Source organism: Vulpes lagopus, chromosome 5 (genome assembly GCF_018345385.1).
Source record: "Vulpes lagopus strain Blue_001 chromosome 5, ASM1834538v1, whole genome shotgun sequence".
NCBI lineage: Eukaryota > Metazoa > Chordata > Mammalia > Carnivora > Canidae > Vulpes > Vulpes lagopus.
In genome coordinates, this window is record NC_054828.1 from 114,668,925 (window position 1) to 114,688,316 (window position 19,392).

General features: G+C 34.8%; 1 protein-coding gene across 8 annotated transcripts in view; it reads right to left on the reverse strand.

The window, feature by feature from the left end:
- Positions 1 to 19,392, reverse strand: part of NCOA1 (nuclear receptor coactivator 1) — a 242,279-nt gene that overhangs the window by 76,125 nt on the left and 146,762 nt on the right. For all 8 annotated transcript variants that reach the window (XM_041756554.1, XM_041756549.1, XM_041756551.1 and 5 more), the window contains 3 exons: positions 15,839 to 15,944; positions 9,091 to 9,257; positions 3,831 to 3,928 (listed from right to left, as the gene is read on the reverse strand). In XM_041756554.1, coding sequence (XP_041612488.1) covers positions 3,831 to 3,928; positions 9,091 to 9,257; positions 15,839 to 15,927 — 354 coding nt within the window. In that variant the 5' untranslated portion in view covers positions 15,928 to 15,944. The remainder of the gene's footprint in view (positions 1 to 3,830; positions 3,929 to 9,090; positions 9,258 to 15,838; positions 15,945 to 19,392) is intronic.

The following is a 19,392-nucleotide window of genomic DNA, read 5'->3' on the forward strand; positions in this document are numbered from 1 at the left end:
CTTAATTTAGTCAGAATTGGTGTCTGCTGCTTGAAAACCAAGTACCCTAAATGATAATTTATACATACCTACATGCACACACATGTACACAAATATATCACAGGACACAGACACAGACGTAGACAAAAGTACCTAGTACCCAAAATGTGCATGGGATAACAAAAAGGAAAAGAGCAAAGGCCAGAACCCTGAAGGATGCGGACATTTAACAAGGCAGGTGAAGAAAGGGAAATTTGAGGGAGGGGCTGAGAAGGAGCTGGAGAGGAGATAGTTTTGTCAAGGATACAACACAAAGAGTCTTAATAAAGAGGGACTGGGTGGTGAACGGTGGTCAAGAGGCACACTGTAATGCAGGGAATGGCACAAAGTGAGGTTAGGAGGCCTGAATGCTGAGGAAGGTACTGGGAAACCTCCATGATTAAAACAGAATTTTTCTTGGGAAGCAGTGGGAGATAAGATGCTAGAGTCCGACAACGCAGAGTTTTGAATAAGAGGTAGGGAAATTCAGACAGTAGAAACAATGGACAATGAGGACGATAAAAAATGCAGGAGTACTTACTATGTGTCAAGCAACAAATATTTGTTGAATAAAGTCTAACTCCACTCTCCTTTTAAATATGAGGAAATCACCTCCAGTATCTTCATTCTTAACTCATACTACTTTATGTTTAAAAGGGGGAGGGGCACCTTGGGGCTCAGTCAGTTAAGCCTCTGCCTTCAGCTCTGGTCATGATCCCAGGAATCTGGGATCGACCCCCCTGTTGTCAGGTTTCCTCCTCAGAGGGGAATATGCTTCTCTCTCTCCCTTTGCCCCTCCCCCTCCACTTGTGCTCTCTCTGATAAATAAATAAAAAATTTTAAACAACAAATAAAAGGGGGGAATAACTGGAAAACTATATGGTGAGAATTCCTCATAGGATGGTTGATAATTGGTTACTTTTGAGATGTGCACATCTTCTATCTAAGCAAGTCCCTCTAGATCAATGCTGCCAAAGAGAACTTGCTGTCATTGCAAAAAGTTCTGTATCTGTAGTAGTCATTAACCACATGTGGGCATTGAGCATGTTACATGTGCCTGGTGAGGATGAAGTACTGAATTTTTAATTTTATTTAACTTTGAATAGACATGTGTAGCTAGTGGCTATCTTCCTGAGTAGTGAAGCTCTAGACTGCCTGAATGAATCCAAGGGCACTGTCATGATGGCTTTTCACCACTTCTCCTAGCTGCCCTGGATTAGATTATATAAAGTTTAAGGCAATGAGGACAAGATTGGGGGATGCAGAAGAAGGCAGAGAAAAAGCTGCTGATGGAGGCAGCGTTCAAGTCTGTAAAAGTTAGTGATTCTATTGTGAAGTCTGTTTCACATATCTATAGCTAATGAAAATACTGTTAGCTCCTTGAAGTCAAGAACCTAAATATATTTCTATTCTGAGGTTTCAGAATTTCTAACTTGATGTGCTTTTTCATATTTGAATTTGCTTGCCTGATGGCCTCTAAATCATGTATGATACTGTGTTACAGCTTTTCCTTGATTCACAGTGGTTTTCAGGTAATAATTTCATCAGCTAAAAGTAATAATTCCTACTTTGTTTTCTTTTTATAGTAGCTTTAAATGGACATTTTCCTGTCATTTCCTCTTCATGTTAAAGTGTTGTGGACTTGTCTCACACAGCAATAATGAATGTTTACATAAATTAAAGCAGCAGTAATATTCTCTATCTCCAGGTGTGATGTGTTCGGTTTGTTGGTAATCTACTTGCTTTCCATGTTGATCTCTGAAGTTTCTGAAGAATGTATGATGCAGCTAGGATTTAAGTGATCACCATTTTCCTACAGGAACCCCCCAAATCTCAACAACTTATAATATAAGTATACTTATACTATACTTCTTAGTATCTTATACTTCTTAGTATCTCTTTTTTTTTTTACTTCTTAGTATCTCAAAAGACATTATATGCAGAAAATAAATTCAATAAAATATTTAATGAATCCAAAGGAGTCCTGAGCCTAGCTTTAAACTTGGCACTGAGAAGGCAGACAGAACCAACACACGAAAACTGGGCAATATGCAAGAATTAGTCTACTAACATCCTGTGGGGTAGAAGAGATAGGCAGTAAATGCTGGGGAAGAGCAGGTCTCCAGGAAGCTCCAAGGGTACTCAAGGAGGGGGCCGGTGACAGGTGCCAGACCAGGCAAGGAGATGTGGTAGAAGTTGGAAATAAACCAAAAGTTACTTTTCTTTCTTTAACGTATTTTCCTCTAATAGCTTCCATTTTAAAATTTCAAAATATAGCAAATTTGAAAGAATTCTGTAGTGAACATCCGTACATTCACCACCTAGATTCTACCATAAACATTTTTACCTTACTTGTTACAACACTGTTTCCAAAATATGGTCATGTGTCACACACTCAATTCAGTAGGTTATGAAGAGGATATAATAAAAATCGTCGGACTCGATCAGGTATGATTAGCATCCCCTCTCGATCCTGTATGCATACACACTCTCAGATAGCAGTCATTTCTATTCAGTTTCAATGACCTATGTCTTTATATATTTTTTACTATCTACAAAATACGTGCATTTCCTTAGTAAAAATCATTAAAACTGACAGTGTAAGTAATATAGTGGTTGTGTCACATGAAGGGAAAATGAAGAATTTAGATTCTGAGGGCAAACTGCTACTAGGAGAGTAAAAAATATTTAGCAGCCTGTTAAAAATAAAGGAACAGAGTATGTGAAGGGTTAGAACAAGAAGTACATATTTAGGTGTCATCTCCTAAAGCACACAAAGAATTTCTGGGGCTAGAAAAGCCAAGAACTGAATTTTCAGAATATTCTCACATTAGCAGTATTGGCGGAGAGAATTATGGATAATAAAAAAAGAGCAATTAGTTGGGGTAATAGAGGAAAAGGTATACGGGAGCTAGAACATAAAGAGACTCATACAAGTCTGAGTTGTCAGAAAGACTTCACCAAAAAGGAGGGCCTTCAAGCAGGACAAGAAAAGGAGAATTTATTATTTATACAAAATATATTAAAAATATATAAAATATGTGTATATGTGTGTATATATATATATGTATGTATATGTATACATGTAAGTGTACAAATGAAACTAGGCCTAGAGACAGAAATGCATACTCTGCAGGGAATGAGTGTGTCCACACACATGTTCGTAAACATTCATGTATGAGAGGGGGCACTTGAGGTGATGAGCTTGCTCGGAAATAAAACATCTGCATTGAGAACAGAGGGAGTGAGGATTAGACAGGAAAAGCTGGAGAGAAAATGACAATAATTACAAGATTATTCAAGTTTCAAGGTTCTTCACTTTAAAAAGTTTAGGAGAGGGTTGTTAAAATATTAAGTTCCCTTATAGTATTTACATAAACAATTAAAAATTTTAATCAGGAAACTTTTTAGGAAAACATCTACTCTGATAAAGTGTGGCATCCCTTACTCAAAAGTGAAATTCTACCATAGATATACATAGATAACACTAGCAAACTAAATTATAATGTTTTATGCTCCCAAAGAGTCCCAACCACTCCAGGAATAAACGGCAGAGCCGTGCAGCAGGCTTCAGTTTTCCATCTGACTACATAGAATGCCTTTATGAAAAGTTCTCATATTCATTATTCACATTTAATTCTGAAATAGCCATAACTGTCAAAATAGATTATAAAATAATTATTAAAGGTTTTTGAAAACTTACTGTGTTTTAAAATTTATTAATTAGAAGTAAAACATAAAAGATAAAGAAAAAACCAAATTGGCTTAGATCAAAGATTTTGATCATTTTGTGACTAAGTGAGAACAGTTACCTCCAACAGGAGAGGTCCCAGGGACTCCTTTTCTATCACTCCCTGACTGCTCGATGAGATGTCTGATTTCTGCACTTCATCATCAGTTGTGGATTTCTCTATAATAAAGAAACAAAAAGTCACACATCCAAAAAGGGTGCATTTCTCTATAATAGCAAGTTTGTGAAGACAAGATTCACCTAATTTAAGATTCAAATAACATCTATAATCTAGGTGATATTTATTAATAGTATTATTTCATCTTAATATACTCATTTTATGGATGACAAAATTGAGGGTGACAAAGATTGAGTAACGTGTTGCACATCATATAACTAATAAATGGCAACAGGAAAATTTGAATTCTAACCTATTAAGTCCAGTGTTCCAACAGTGGGAAAAACAGTATAGATAGCCTTTTGAAAAAGTCTACACCAAAAGTTTTTAAGAAATGACTAAATTGTAGAAGAATGATGATTTCCTCCATTTTTATACTCTTCTGATTTCATCAATTGCCACTGAATAAAGAGTGAACAAATGCTCTTTCCTTTAAAGCCTGCATGAATTAGCTAACCTTTCACATTCATGTCATGGCAATCTGATTGATAAACCCGTAACCGCTAAATGATCCTGAAATTCTTTTGTGCAGTGATGCTATGCTGGAAAAGTCATCCATCATCTTAAAGCAGCACTATACTTAAATAAGTTTCCAATCTGTCAAACTAGTTAGTTAGCCAAAAACCAAATGTGGTATTATTGAATACAGATATCATTTTTTCACTTTAAAATATGAACTATTTTATATATTACAAAAAAAAAAACAGAAAATGACATAGCATACGTTCACATAGCCACTGTTCATTTTTCACAGATGTTAACATTTGCTTCAGGTCCTTCCTTTTTAAAAAATAAATGTTGCACACAGAACTAATGCTCTGCCACCATTTCTCCTCTGTCCCTTTTCAGAAATAACCAGCATTCTGAGGTCAGTGTAATAATTTCTAAGCTGTTTTTATTATTTAAGTACACACATGTATGATTTCATGAATAACAGATTGTTGTTTTGTGTCTTAAAGTTTACATAAATATATAGAATTTTTCCAACTTACTTTCATTAATCAATATTATGTTTGAAATTTAAGCACACTGATATAGATTTGATTCATTCATTTGAACTGGTATACAGTATTATATTATATGAATAACCCATAGATTTCCTAGTTCACTATTAACAAACCTTTGACTATCACAGTGCTATAATAAACTATTTTCAGTATTTCCTTTTTTGTACATGTGTGACAGGTTTCTTTAGGGTAAATACTAAAAGTGAAGTTGCTAGATCATATAGGGTCTGTGTATTTTCTATTACTAAGTTTGGGGAGCTAGGGGGTTCAGTTGGTTAAGCATCTGCCTTCAGCTCTGGTCATGATTCTGGAGCTGCAGAATCGAGCCCAGTTTCAGGTTCCCTGCTCAGCAGGAAGCCTGCTTCTCCCTCTCCCTCTGCGACACCCCCCACCCTCTGCTTGTGCGCGCTCTCAAATAAATAGGTAAAATCTTAAAAAAAAAAAAAAAAGTGCTAAGTTTGATAGATTGTTCTCTAAAGAAAATGTACCACTGGTCATGTTCATGGGTTTTTATTTTTCTTTATCTGCATGGACAGTTGATGTCACAATTGTGTGTGTGTGTGTGTGTGTGTGTGTGAATCTAATGGGTGTAAAATGTCATCTCATATAGTATTCAGAGTAACAGCTTTACTGAGCTACAATTCACATAGCATGCCATTCATGCATTTAAAGCATACAATTCAATGGTTTTTTGTATATTCACAATTGTGCAACCACCTTCACAATGCATTTTAGAACATATTCATCATCTCAAAAAGAAACCTTGTGTTCTTCAGCAGAGTTACTCCCCATTTTCCCAAAACTACCAAGCCCTGTGCCAACCACCAATCTACTTTCTATCTCTATGTATTTGCCTATTCTGGACATTGTATATAAATGGAAACATACTTGTGTGGTCCTATGTGATGGGTTCTTTTGTTTGGCCTATTTTCAAGGTTAATCCATATTGAGGCATTTGTCAATACTTAATTCCTTTTTGTTGCCAAATAATATTCCACTGTATAAGTATACCTCATTTTACTTATCCATTAATCAACTGATAGATATATGGGTTGTTTCCAGTTTTAAGCTATTTATGAATAGTGATATTATAGATATTCGTGTGCAAGTTTTCATGTGGACATATGTTTTCATTTGTCTCAGATATTTACCTACAAATGGAATTGCTGGACAATATGGTGGAACTACTGGACTATTTTCCAAAGCGGCTGCACAATTTTATTTTTCATTCTTACCAGCAGCATATAGGGGTTCCAATTTCTCCCATCCTTACCAACGGTTGTTATCTGTCTTTTTGATGATAGCTATCTTATCTCATTGTGGTTTTGATTTGCATTTCCCTGATGGCTAATGATATCGAGCATATTTTTCCTGTGCTAATTTATTAGTCACTTATAGGTCTTTGGAGAATGTCTATTCAGAGCCTTTGCCTATTTTTTAATTGGGCTATCTTTTTATTATTATGGTATAGAAGTTTCTCATTTATTTCTAAGATCTACTTCCTTCATCAATTCATGCTTTTATAGAATTAAAACACAGGTTTTTGTGTTTTAAACAAGTTTGCAAAAAAACATAAACCATCAAGTCCAAGTAAATTAAATAACTGTGTGAAAAGCAAAACATCTAAAATTTTAGGCAAATCCTAAGGCAGGAGTAGCTAAGTGACCTACTTTCTGGCTTAAGGAATGTGAACAGAAATGACATGCAATTTCTGGGTCTTATCCTTAAAAGGAAAGAAGCATGCCTTCCCATTTTCTTCTTCCCCCTTCTTGTCAGCTGGGATATGGACAGGTGAGCCATGTCTAACCATGTGAGTAATGGTAATATACTAGGAATGACACAGCAAAAAAGATGGAAGGAATCACAACCTCTGACACATACATAGATTATCTTGTTAAAGCTACTGTGTTTGGGGTCTCTTGTTACAGTAGCCTAGCCTATAATTGTAGCTAATATATTCTGTATTTCCCAATAACATGTTTATTTGCTATATCTTGATTATGTTCATGACAGACATTACTGACATGCAATCATAAAAAGACTTGAACTTACATCAACCTTCTACACATATATTTCTCCCTCACTCTCCCTCCCTCCCTCCATTCTCCCAATATAGTTACAAGAATTTTTAGAGCAATCAGTATTTAATGTCTATGTTACTGTAGCTACATAAATACATGGTTCACAAATGAGCCAAGGTATGTGCTACAATTTACATTTCTTATATTTTGTGTTTTAGTTTTTTTTTTTAACTCATCTCTAAACTGTCCCCAAGAGCTGAAAAATTCCTCTCAATTTGGTCAGTCATCAGATATTCTTCCTTTTTTTTTTTTTTTTTAAATGGAACTTTTCCTCCTGGAGACCCATATCTACCTGCTTCAACTGGGACTGGCTACATTTTTAGGAAGATGAACAACTGTAGTTCTAAGTCTCTATTCTATCTTTCTTCTGTTAAGATTCTATGGTTTCCTTGGATTAAGATCTTATGCCTTTCTTTCTTGGTTTACTACCTTGGTTTTGGTAGCTACTTCTGAAAAAAGTACACAAAAAAACTTTTCAACTGAGGCTTTGAACATCTGAAAATGTCTTTATTTTGCACTCATACTTCATTTGGGTGCACACAGAATTCCAGGTTTAGAACTCTCATTTTTCAGTGCTGCTATTCAGAAATCTGGATACATTCTGAAAATCTAGTATGCACCTATTTTTTCTTTCTCTTGTTTTTTCTCTGTAGTTTCTAAAAATTGTGCATTGGTATGGGTTTTTTCTTTTTTCCTTTCTTTTTTATTCACTGTGTTGAGCACTATATGAGTGCTTTCAATCTGGAAATCCACACTGCTCTAATTCTGAGAAGTGTTTTGTTTTTATATCATTACTCTTATAATTTCCTCCCTTCTATTTGGTCTGTTCTCTTTTTCTGGAATTAATCATATGTTATACCTCCTGAACTAATCCCATAATTCCCATCTTTCCTTTGCTTTCCACTGCTTATCTTTTTACTTTATTTTCTAAGGGATTTCTTCACACTATCTTTCAACCCTTCATCTATTTATTCAACAAATATTCATGAAAGTCTACTACATAGCCAGGAATTGTTTTAGAGATGGAGAACACAATGATGAGCAAACAAAAATCCTCACCCTTAGGGGGCTCTAGTGGGAGTAGGGAGAAAATGTGGATAGAGGGGGCAAGACAGGGAACTGATTTTGTCATGTTGACCCATTCCCAATGGTCAGTGTCTGTGTGTCTTTTCCTTTGGACTGCTCAGGATCCCCAGGGGAGTCCTCTCACCTCTGACTTAGGGAGCATGAGTCAGGCTGTTAGGGTTTAAGATCAAGCTGCAAGGAGACATACAGCCTCTTACTGGCTTTCCCCTGCAGACTTAAAATACCAGTTTCTCCTGTCTGCTCAATCGGCTGTCACTAGACAATTGACTTTCCAGCTTATAAAATCTTAAAATCCTGTCACTTTAATCATTACAAATATATTTGTTTATAATCTTTTCACATTGCTGCTCTTAATCTGAAGTTCTTTTGGGACTATTCCTTATGTTTGTTATTTGGGGTCCTACTTACTGTAGATTGTTTCCTCATATGTCATTTAAAGTTTTAGCATAAAATCACCTTGGGAGCAATTTTTCTTTGGGAATGTCTTGGGGCCAAGAGACACTCTGCCTTTGGTCTCTTTTAACTCTTTGCTAGGGATTTTGTGGCGTGGGGTCCTCAGTAAATATGGCTAGTATAAATATGAATCATAAAAAAAAATGAGAGTCTTCTCAGAGGAGACTGTTTCCCACACCCAGAGCCAAGGCAGAGACCAACTTATTTTTCAGATGGAGGGAGTTACCTACAACTGAGCTACTGTCTTTCAACACTGTGCCAAAGCTCAGGTCTGACACCACAACTTATGTTTCTTGACTCTATCCCTTATGGTACCAGGTTCTATAACCTCCCAAGGCAACAAGTGTTCAAGTTAAATTAATAAGCCTTGTTGTTATAACAAGAAGGCTCTCAGATTCATGTTATAAAGACCATATAAACAAAAATGTTTAATAAAATTATGAAATTCAAAGCAATTTCTTAATAATAAAAAAATAAAATCACATATTATAAAGGTCCTTATAAAAAAGCACACAGCCATGGTTTTGTTTTGTTTACCTTGTTCCATTCTCTTCATTAACTGTATCTGATCGACTGTCTTCTTCAAAATCTTGCATTTGTCTGGTTTTACACTCAAACTGTCAATGTCACTGATGTTGGCAGATAGTAACTCAGCTAGCTCTTCTAAATATTTATTTTCTTGCTCCCTGCGTCTCTTTTCAGTGCTGTTCCACAAAGAAAAACCAGTTAGTGTACATTTCTATCACCATACTTCCTTCTCTGTTCAAGTACTTAATATTAACAACCTTATAGAGATCTGTAATTTTATCTGAAATATAAAGTCAGATTTTGAAAACAATCTAAATTCACATCTGAAAAACAGATACTCCAAAATACCAAAGTGCAGAAGACAATTCTGGCCAAAATACATAAAAAGAAAAACTGCCATCACAGATGTATTTCCTCCTTAATGATGTAAATGTATCAAATATTTCAAATAGCCAATGAATGTTAAACATTAAAAGGAAGCAGACAGTACATATACAAGTTGCACTTGGAATTTATTTTATATTCTAAATAACAACTCCTTGAAATAGAAAATGTGAATTTTCAAATAACTTTGATATATATCAATTAAGCAGTGAGATTATACTAGTTCAAATAAGTTATACTCGGAAATCTGAAAAACTCATCTCTAATAAACTCTTAATTTGTATAATGATTAGACCATTAGTTGGTCCTCATCAAAAAGAAAGGAGTATCCATCCAAAAAGTAAAATAAAAAGAATAATAGATCAATAATTAGAGATAAGGTACAGAGAATGTCTTTTGTATACAACTTTGTTCTAAAAAAATAGAAAAGACATCTATTTATAGGTTCTCATAAATGTAATACAATCAATTTTTATTTATCTGGAAGCAAAATAATGAGAACAAAGGATAATAGTGCAAACAGCTAGCATTTTATATTCATTCAAATGAAGTGAATGAATATCGTTCACTTTTGTTTTCCAGTCTTTACTCCTGGTTTAATTAGCCAAATCATCAGGCAACTTGCTTTATGTAATACATGCAAAGACAGTGAAGTATTACTTTGAAATGAATTTTTCCATTATCAAATTAACATAATAAGAAAGACTGGTCACAAATAGCTCTTTGTTTTAATAAGCAGCAATCAAAATCATCTGGTATAATGGTAGAAAAAAAGAGGTGAAAAGAGGGAAAGATCAGTTGCTTTTTAAAAAGTTCATAATTGACAATTAAAAAAACCACTTTTCGTAATAAAAAAAACACGATAAAAGCAATAGCATTTCCATAACAATGCAGTAGTGTTGAAAAGAACCAAGTCAACCAATAAAATGTATTTAACTACATAAAACAAAATACTACAAAATGGTACACATCCCAAAACATAACCAAATTTTAAAACCATAATAATCATTGTCTTTATCTTTAAAGCCTTTCATTATTGAGTTATTAGTCTCATCTTACTTAGTAAAACTTTATCTGAGAATTTCCAGATGGTATATGCAGCAAGGTATTTTGACAAATTTCACACCAAGGTGTTGAAAACATGAAGAAAATGAGTAACACACATTTCCATATATGCAAGGTTTCAGAGAACCCCATGTCTGCAAATTGACAAGTTTTTGCCTTAGAGAAACTAATTCATACTACACTTATTTTGTAGATTCAGTTTAAAGTATCATCTGTTTAAATCCAGGAGTCTAAATTCCAATATGAGTAAACTGGATTCATGTGGTGGAACCCTCAAATCTGTTTTTGACATTAAGTTTTATGTAAAACTGAAATGCCTGACACCACTGTAGAGTAAAATAAAGTGATAGAATGGCAGGATAGTCAGACAGAGAGGTGACAGAGGAAGGAAGAAGCTAAGAGTAACGAAATGCTGAGGTGTCTATAAAATGACTTAAGAATGAAACTAGGAAAATCACCACAAAATGAAGTAACTAATAAGCAAGGACAGAAAATGAGAGCAGATATATTCAAATAAAGTTAAAACTGAAGAAGGGGCAGGTGTGACAAAAAATTTCTACCTTAATGGAAAAGAAGGTTTCCTTTATTACTCTGGGCCACCTACATTTCACCAGCCCAACAGACTTCCATTGATCTGGCACACATGCTAGTTAACAAAGCTATGAATTAACTCCTCATGTATCTTTTGTTTTCAACTACTAGCTTTTTCATAAATGTTCCTCTGCTTATTATGTGCCAGATAACCTTGTAGTATGTACCAGGGACCCACGGTTAAATTAGAGGTAGCCCCAATTAGTGTGAGAATAAAGAAAAGGAGCTATTACACTGACAAGACTGTAATACTACAGAAGCTCACAGAGGTAGCACCTAGACTTAGAGAATGAATTGTCCCAACCCAGCCAGTAGAGAGGGATTGGTTTCAGGGTGGGGGAGGCAAACAAACCCAGCTTTTTCAAAGGTATAAAATGAGAATGAAAATGTCAAGTTAAAGAACCTGTAAGTAGTTCAGCATGGCTGATGTATAAATAAGAAACAAAAGGGCAAGAGATGAGGACCAGGCCCGATCATGAGGGCTCTTTCATACACCATGATAAAGAGCATGGTACATTGCTTAAAAGCACAAGTTGAAACTTCCTCAGTCATTTATTAGCTATGTAACCCTGGGCAAGTTACCTGGGCAGCAATTTACCTTCTCTAAGCTTCAATTTCTTTAACTGCAAAACAAGGATGATGACATTAATTATCTCCCAGAATTTTGTGAGGATTAAAGATGATACATGTAAAACGCTTGGCAGAATTCCTGGCTATTAGTCCAATAAATGTTATCTATTATCAACATTTTGGCTATGATTATTTATTTTCAGGGTAAGAGGAAGCCCAGAAGGGTTTTAGAAGAATGTGTGGCATGACCAGATTTGCAAGCTCCCTGAAGATAGAAAACATGCCTCATTTCACTTATATCCTTATAACATCATGCACATCATGCTGGTTGAATAGCAGGCACTTAATAAAGCACTTGTTGAGCTGAATTAGAAATGTTATACAGGCACAAGGCACAGCTATCCACTATTTTGAGACCAGCATTTTAATCCCCATTCTCCAGTAGAGTTAAGGAATGGAGAAAAGAGAATAGGAGGAGATATGAGACATCTCATCCCATCAAACAATTACTAAGAAACTCTATCAGGGCTCATGGGCACAAGGGCTCTCAATACCCTAAAATATAACGTACACTTTTATGATTAATGAGTTCAAAATCTGTTTAAAGTGACAGCAGATAACAAACCAAAAGAAACATGACAAGGTGGTATTCATGTGCAAACTCCAGTTTCAAAATCACAAAGTTTTGGTTTACCATATCAAAAATATCAATTGAAAACTAAAGCCCACACTTATAAACCTGAAGGAGAGAATGTTCTCAAACATTCTGAAAGCAAACATTCGATTATCCTTACAAACATATAAGGATTATCTTTAAAACATCTGAGAATAATATATTAGTTTTTTGATATTTATAATAACATGATTATGTAGGTACAAAAATATCAAAGTTTTATAAATAAACCATAAAACAAATAAGAAAGTTCAGAACATTAGACCAATAATCCCAAATCATTAGTATTCCTGTATATTAAAAATTGCCAATTAGAAGGTGCAATAGACAAAATGATATCACTTCTAAAAGCAATAAAAATTCTGTGGTACCCTGGAATTATCTAACTAAAGACGGGCTAGTTGTTCAAAGAGGAAAATTATAAACTATTGCTGAAGAACAGTGAAGACTTGAATACGTGAACAGCCTTTATATTTACAAATAAGAACGCTCTAGAATCTGGAGTCTAGAAAATAAAAATGTCATTTCTCTCCCAATTTAATGCATAAAAGTAAATGAAATTCTAATCTAGATCCCAGGAGTATTTTTCCCCCCAGGGGAAACTTATAAAACTGATTTTAAAATCTGAATGGAATGGTAAAGGGACAAGAACAGGGAAAACAATTTTGAAAAATGACAAAAAAGAATGTCCTGCCCCTTCAGATATCAAGGTGACTGTCATAAGAAGGTTCGAAACTAGATCTCTATCTATTCAGGAACTCAGTTTATGATAAAGTTAACAGCACAAAAGCAGGGAAAGGATAGGGTCATTCATAACCACTTCTATTCTTCGTAGGAAAAAATAAAACTATATCATACACAAAAATAAATTCCAGATTGATTACAACTTTAAATATTTATTAGAAGAAAATATGTAAAAATGCAGTGAAGGTCTTGAAGTAGAGGGGAAAATATTCTTTAATAAGACCCCCCCCCCCATGAGCTTGACACATGAAAACTGAAGGTTTTAAAATAAGTCAAAAGATTTCAAAAACAGAGTTAGATTGGGAGATAGCATATGAATCAAGTTTAAGCAACAAATAGTAGTACCTAGAAAATTAAACATAACTCTTACAAATAAAAAGGACAAACACCTTAGCAGGAATATGGGCAAAAGATATAACCAGGAAATTCACAGAAGAGGAAAACAAAAACCATGATCAATGTATCTAGTCATCAGTGAAATATACTTGAAACTGTAACCCCACACACATCAATCAGATTGGCAAAGAGTTAAAGTGAGGAGAGAGAGTAGTGTGGGTAAGGATGTGAAAAAAAAAAAAAAGCTCTGGATGCTTATTATTTGAAGAGCAATGTGGTAGTTACCTAGTTAACAAAAAAATGTACACAGATCCCCCAAAAAAATATGTACTCAGATCCTAAAGGAACTCTTATGTATAAAGTAGGAGGTATATATGAGGATGTTCGCTGCAGTGCTAGCAGTAAGAGAGAAAATTTCTAACAAAAAGCTTGTTTATCTATAGGGAAGCTCTCTTCTGTAGAGAAATGGATTTTTCAAATGGTGTACGTTGCTGTAATATAATATTTAATCAAAAGGTGACAGGACTGAATCTATGCGCTTATATCTCAAGATGCATGCTGCAAAGAGTGTATCATAGGAAAATATATATGCTATACAGTATTGTACAATATATATTTACTCACCAATCCTTTTATATACATAATCATTAAAAATGGAGAAATTAATTGCAGACAGATCAATTTAATCATTATTTTACTACCTTTTTTCAAACAAGACTATACAAATATGATAAAATATTAACAAAATACTAACAATACCATAAAATATATGTGATGAGTAGAGATACTTTCTTAGTGTCTATACTTTTATAGATTTAAATAATTCCCCCAAATAAAAAAATGAAATCCAAAAAACATAGTTTTAATTATTTATTCTTAAGTTTTCCTTTGTAAACAACTGACTTTGTTATATACAGATAGAAATAAGAACATTAACTCTGACAACATAAATCTGGATTGTATCTTGATATCCTCTGAGCATCTGGAGACTTACCTGTGGTTATGAGTACTTAGGTTATGATCTCTCTATGATAGTTCTCATTAACTCAGTTCTAGTTAACTCATTACCTGTGGTTATGAGTACTTAGGTTATGATCTCTCTATGATAGTTCTCATTAACTCTGACAACATAAATCTGGATTGTATCTTGATATCCTCTGAGCATCTGGATACATACCTGTGGTTATGAGTACTTAGGTTATGATCTCTCTATGATAGTTCTCTGAACTGATTAAGTTTCTCTCTCCAGCCTAGAGCCTAGCACTCTCGTTAAAATCCTTTACTTTCCTTGTCATTGAGAAAAAAGCATGTAATCCAGTGACAAAAGAGTCTTTTGTCACTTCAACTCTCTAGATCAGCTATTATCAACTGGGGCCATATTGCTTTCCCCATCCTTGGGAAATACTGACAGACATTTGATAATGTTTGAAGACATTTCTGGCAATCACAACTGATATGACATTTTGGTTATCACAAATGATATAAAGATGCTACTGGCCTTTAGTGTGAAAGCCCAGGATATTGCTAAACATCCTACAATACAGGATAGTGCCCTACAACAAAGAATTATCTGGCTGACAATGACAATAGTGTGAAAGGCTGAGAAAGCTTGCTTTAGATCCTAGAAGGTGAATGGATCCCCACTCTTCTCCTCAAAGGGTAGAAAGCTGCTCTTTTGATGTGATTGTGGTTCCTTTTCTATCGGAATTTGTTAGAGTCTCCTTAGCAGTAATTCTCTTTTAGCCAATTGAAGGTGATCATATTCCTTACAATATACAAATATTTAATTTCATAAATAGAGATCCTTTAAAATCCTAACATTATAACAATATATTTCTTTGTTCTACTAAGACCATAATGTTCTAAGATAGCAATTAAAGATGTACAATGAATTTATCTATTCACTTGACAAATACTTACTGTGTCCTTATTCTACATAATCCAAATACTATGCTACAAACTAGGGATAAAATGGTAAGAACAGACAAGGTCCTTACCAAATGGTAGTCTAAGTGTGTAGTGGAGAAGACAGGGATTTGTGAAATAATCACATAATTAGTAAAAACTTGAAATTATGGATCAGAGCTATAGACATAATGTGAGACAGACACATGAATGAGGGAGATTTAATATAATAGTTATGGAAATAAAGCTTCTTTTAAGGTGGTAATATATCTAAGCTGGCATCTGGATAACATACAGGTGTTCTATAGGTTCCAGGAAATCTAGAGGGAGCAAGCATGTGGAAAGGCCCTGGGGAAGCAAGACAGCATGGTAAGTCTAAGGGACTCAAAGAAGACCAGTAAACTTGGAGTAGATGGAACAGGAGCTCTAAAATGTCGAAATTGATAAAGAAGTTCTCTCAGATATAGACTAAGAAAAGAGTGTTCCTACCTTGATGCCAGTGTGTCACATGGCGATCCTTTCCTCTTATGTGAATCTGGGTTAGCAGGGTCGGATGAACTGTCCCCGAGGCCACTCATGTTGAAAAACTTCACACCTAAAAAGGAAGGACAACAATAAGAAATCTAGCCTGGTGAGCTTTCTAACCACAGGGGAGGAGGAGGCTCCCTTAGGTTAGAAGATATCTAAACTTTGTAGTCTCTCAATGAATAGCTAATTACAGCCGTCATAAAAACCACTACATCTATACAAAAGCAGAGAGTTAGTGTTTCTATACTTTTTTTTCTGTATCTATAAAACAAAATTAATAAGCTCTTATGAAATCATAAAGGTCAATTAGGATGAAAATATTATTAGAATCATGAAGTAGATACTGAAATTTTTTTCAGAGAAAAAACATCATTTTTAGATGTAAATGTAAAAACAATGTATAATCTGGAGTCAGATATTTTTTATGTTCATTTTAGGTTATACTTTTAAAAGAATTTTAAACAACTTTTATTCATAAGGTTTGGGATGTTATACAATAGGAAAAATAAATAATACATATACAAATGAAGTTAAAGCAATGAACTAGATTTGGTACTTACCAACTTTGAATTCTATACTCCTAACCTTGTGTCTATGTAGTCAGGCGACAAAGATCAAATGTTTAGTCTATGTTAGGATCTTGGTATAGATGCCAGAGAACACAAAGTCATTTCCCTGAGCATGCTAGCCAGGTCTCTCTCTCACATGTTGTGCCAGTTAGTGACTGCACTTACAGATCCCTTCTGACCTGTCCCTATCAACCACTATTCTTCATAGAATCCCTAACGACACTCAGAATTATATTCCTGGCCTTATATTTATCACTACCTTTTGTATTTTATTAGTGCCAAACAACACACCTCCTCCATTATTTTTCACTCCACCTATTCTTGTAAAAGGAAAGAAAATTCTTGTTAAATGGGAAAAACCTTTAACTTTTCCTTAAATTATAAAATTATTAAGCCATGGCAGCTGTGCTTCTAAAGTTTCTTACAAAAAAGACCAAGATCCTTGAGAATCTCTCACATGGTTTTAGTTAATACATCTAGTAAATCCTTTTCCTCCTGTCCTAAAACTTACTCTTAGTCTGTCTCTAGCCCTTTCTCAATACCAAAGATTGTCAATCCCCCCTTTCAGTTATAAATAGCATCTAAAATTCTAATCACAATTTTATTATTTCATGCAACCAAAAGGGCACATTTTGAATTTCTCCCATATTAGAAGCACCGTTCATAAAAATCTCCAATGCCTAGGATTGTAGTCTTATAATTACTTTTTACTTTTCCCTTTTACTCCTGATTTCTAACTGGTATCTATGTCCTGTCAATTCTTCCTTAATAAGAGATCTTAGATCATCCTCTCCTTTATTTTCAAATATAGTTATGATTCCAGTTGGAACCAAATGCCTCATTCTGGATTAATGCAAGAACCGTGTATCTGGTTTCTCAATTCCAGTCACTCTCACTTCTAATCTGTCCTATAAACAGCACCTAAACCATTCCTGCTCAAATGTCATTTTCAAGGTATCAGTTCCCTGATGAATCAACTGGATCCCCCTACTGGAGCACAGTGGTTAAAAGCATGGACCTTGGGGTCAGAAGGCCTTAAGTTTAAATCTCAACCTAACCACTATCTGGGCAAAGTGTGTAATCTCCTTAACCTAATTCCTCATCCGTAACATAAGGGTAATAATTACCTTCACATACCTTCAGATTTGCTGTGAGGACTAAATGGTGCATATAAAGAGCATACTGTAGCTCCTGGAGAAGCTGGCTATTGTTATCACCCCCTCTATAGACAGAGAGCTCCCTGAGGGGCAGTGTTCACTCAGTGGATAATTCATCCCAAACCTCTTCATCAATAAATACAGCGGACATTTTTCATTCCTTCATTTTACTAGGGCTCAATACTGCTAGCTATCATTATTATTATTATTACTTTACTGGACTACTTAGAGCAACATGTGAAATAGTTACCTTCTGAAACTTTGTCATCGATTGGCTTCTGTGATCCCAAACTTTCTTCATTTACTTAACAAATAAATCTATCCATCTATCATGCATCAGGCACTGTGCTAAAAGTTGAGCAAGTAATGGACAGCAAAAGAGAGGTTTCTGCCCTCATGCAGTAGGAGACATAAATAAGACACAAAAATAACACAGAATTTTAAATTGTGATAAAGTTACCAAGAAAAAGAATAGGGTTAATAGAAGCAATAGAGGAGACCTAATTTTAACTGGGGGATCACCTGAGCCTTCTCTGAAGAGGTGATGTTTAAGTTATGAACTGACAGATGAGAATTTAGTGTGGTTTTTCTTCTTACCTTATTCTGAGTACTTTTCGCCCAATTCTTCGGAGTCAGAATTCCTCATGGTCCTAACATCCTAAGGTCTCTTTTTCCCTCAGAGTATATACATTATCCTGCCGTGATACCACTCACTCAACATGATTTCAAAACATATCTCTGTACTGACTATCCCTGAAACTCCATCTCTAGCTCACACCTCCTGGGTCTCAGACCCCTGATCCAATTCCTCACCATATATCTCTATCCAGATGTCACACAGGCACTTCAAATTCAACTTTCCAAAATGAACTTAACATTACCACATATATTTCTATTTCTCCTCTCAGTTGGTATGTTGGAGTCATTCTAGCCTCTTCTCTCATACCCCACATTCAAGCAGACACCAAGATTTGTCAATTTTTATTTCCTAAATATTTCCAAAATCCATTCCTTCTTCATATTCTCTCATCCCCTCCTGCTGGACTATTAAAGTAGCTTTCCAGATGGTCTCCCTGAGACACAGAGTGGGCTATCAAAAATTTAAGTCTGCTCATCTCAATTTCTTGCTTAAAATCCTTCACTAAATCCTCACTGTCTGCAGGACATTTAACTTTGACATAATATACAAAGTTTCCATCAGCTCTCACCTATTGTGTGTCTATTATAGGACCCTGGTGAATTAAGTGACTAAACATCCATTCAATGAAGTATTTATAGATTTTTTTTAAAAAAATCTATTTATTTCAGAGAGAGAAAGAGAAAAATCATGAGCAAGGGGAGAAGCAGAGGAAGAAGCAGATTCCCCGCTGAGCAGGGAGCCTGATGCAGGGTTTGATCCCAGGATCATAACCTGAGCTGAAGGTAGATGCTTAGCCGCCTGAGCCATCCAGTAAATTACAGATGTTATATACTATACTTTATGACTATATATAAAATCTATAAGTTAATAGTTATACACACATGTAGATTACATACGTTAATTTTAGTTTTGAGCCTAAGACTTTTTTTTTTTTTTTTTTTTTTTTAAGGAAAGACTTTAAAAATAAAATCTTTGGTATACTTCATGCTCCCAGGAAAGGTAAATATGAGTCAGAAAACTTTAAATTGATCTCAGTGGGTAGCCCTAACTTAACTTAGCAACAAATATTTATGGAGTTCCTGGTATATGCCAGCCTCTGTTTGAGGTACTGGGGACACAGCTGTGAATAAAATTTATAAAAATCACTGT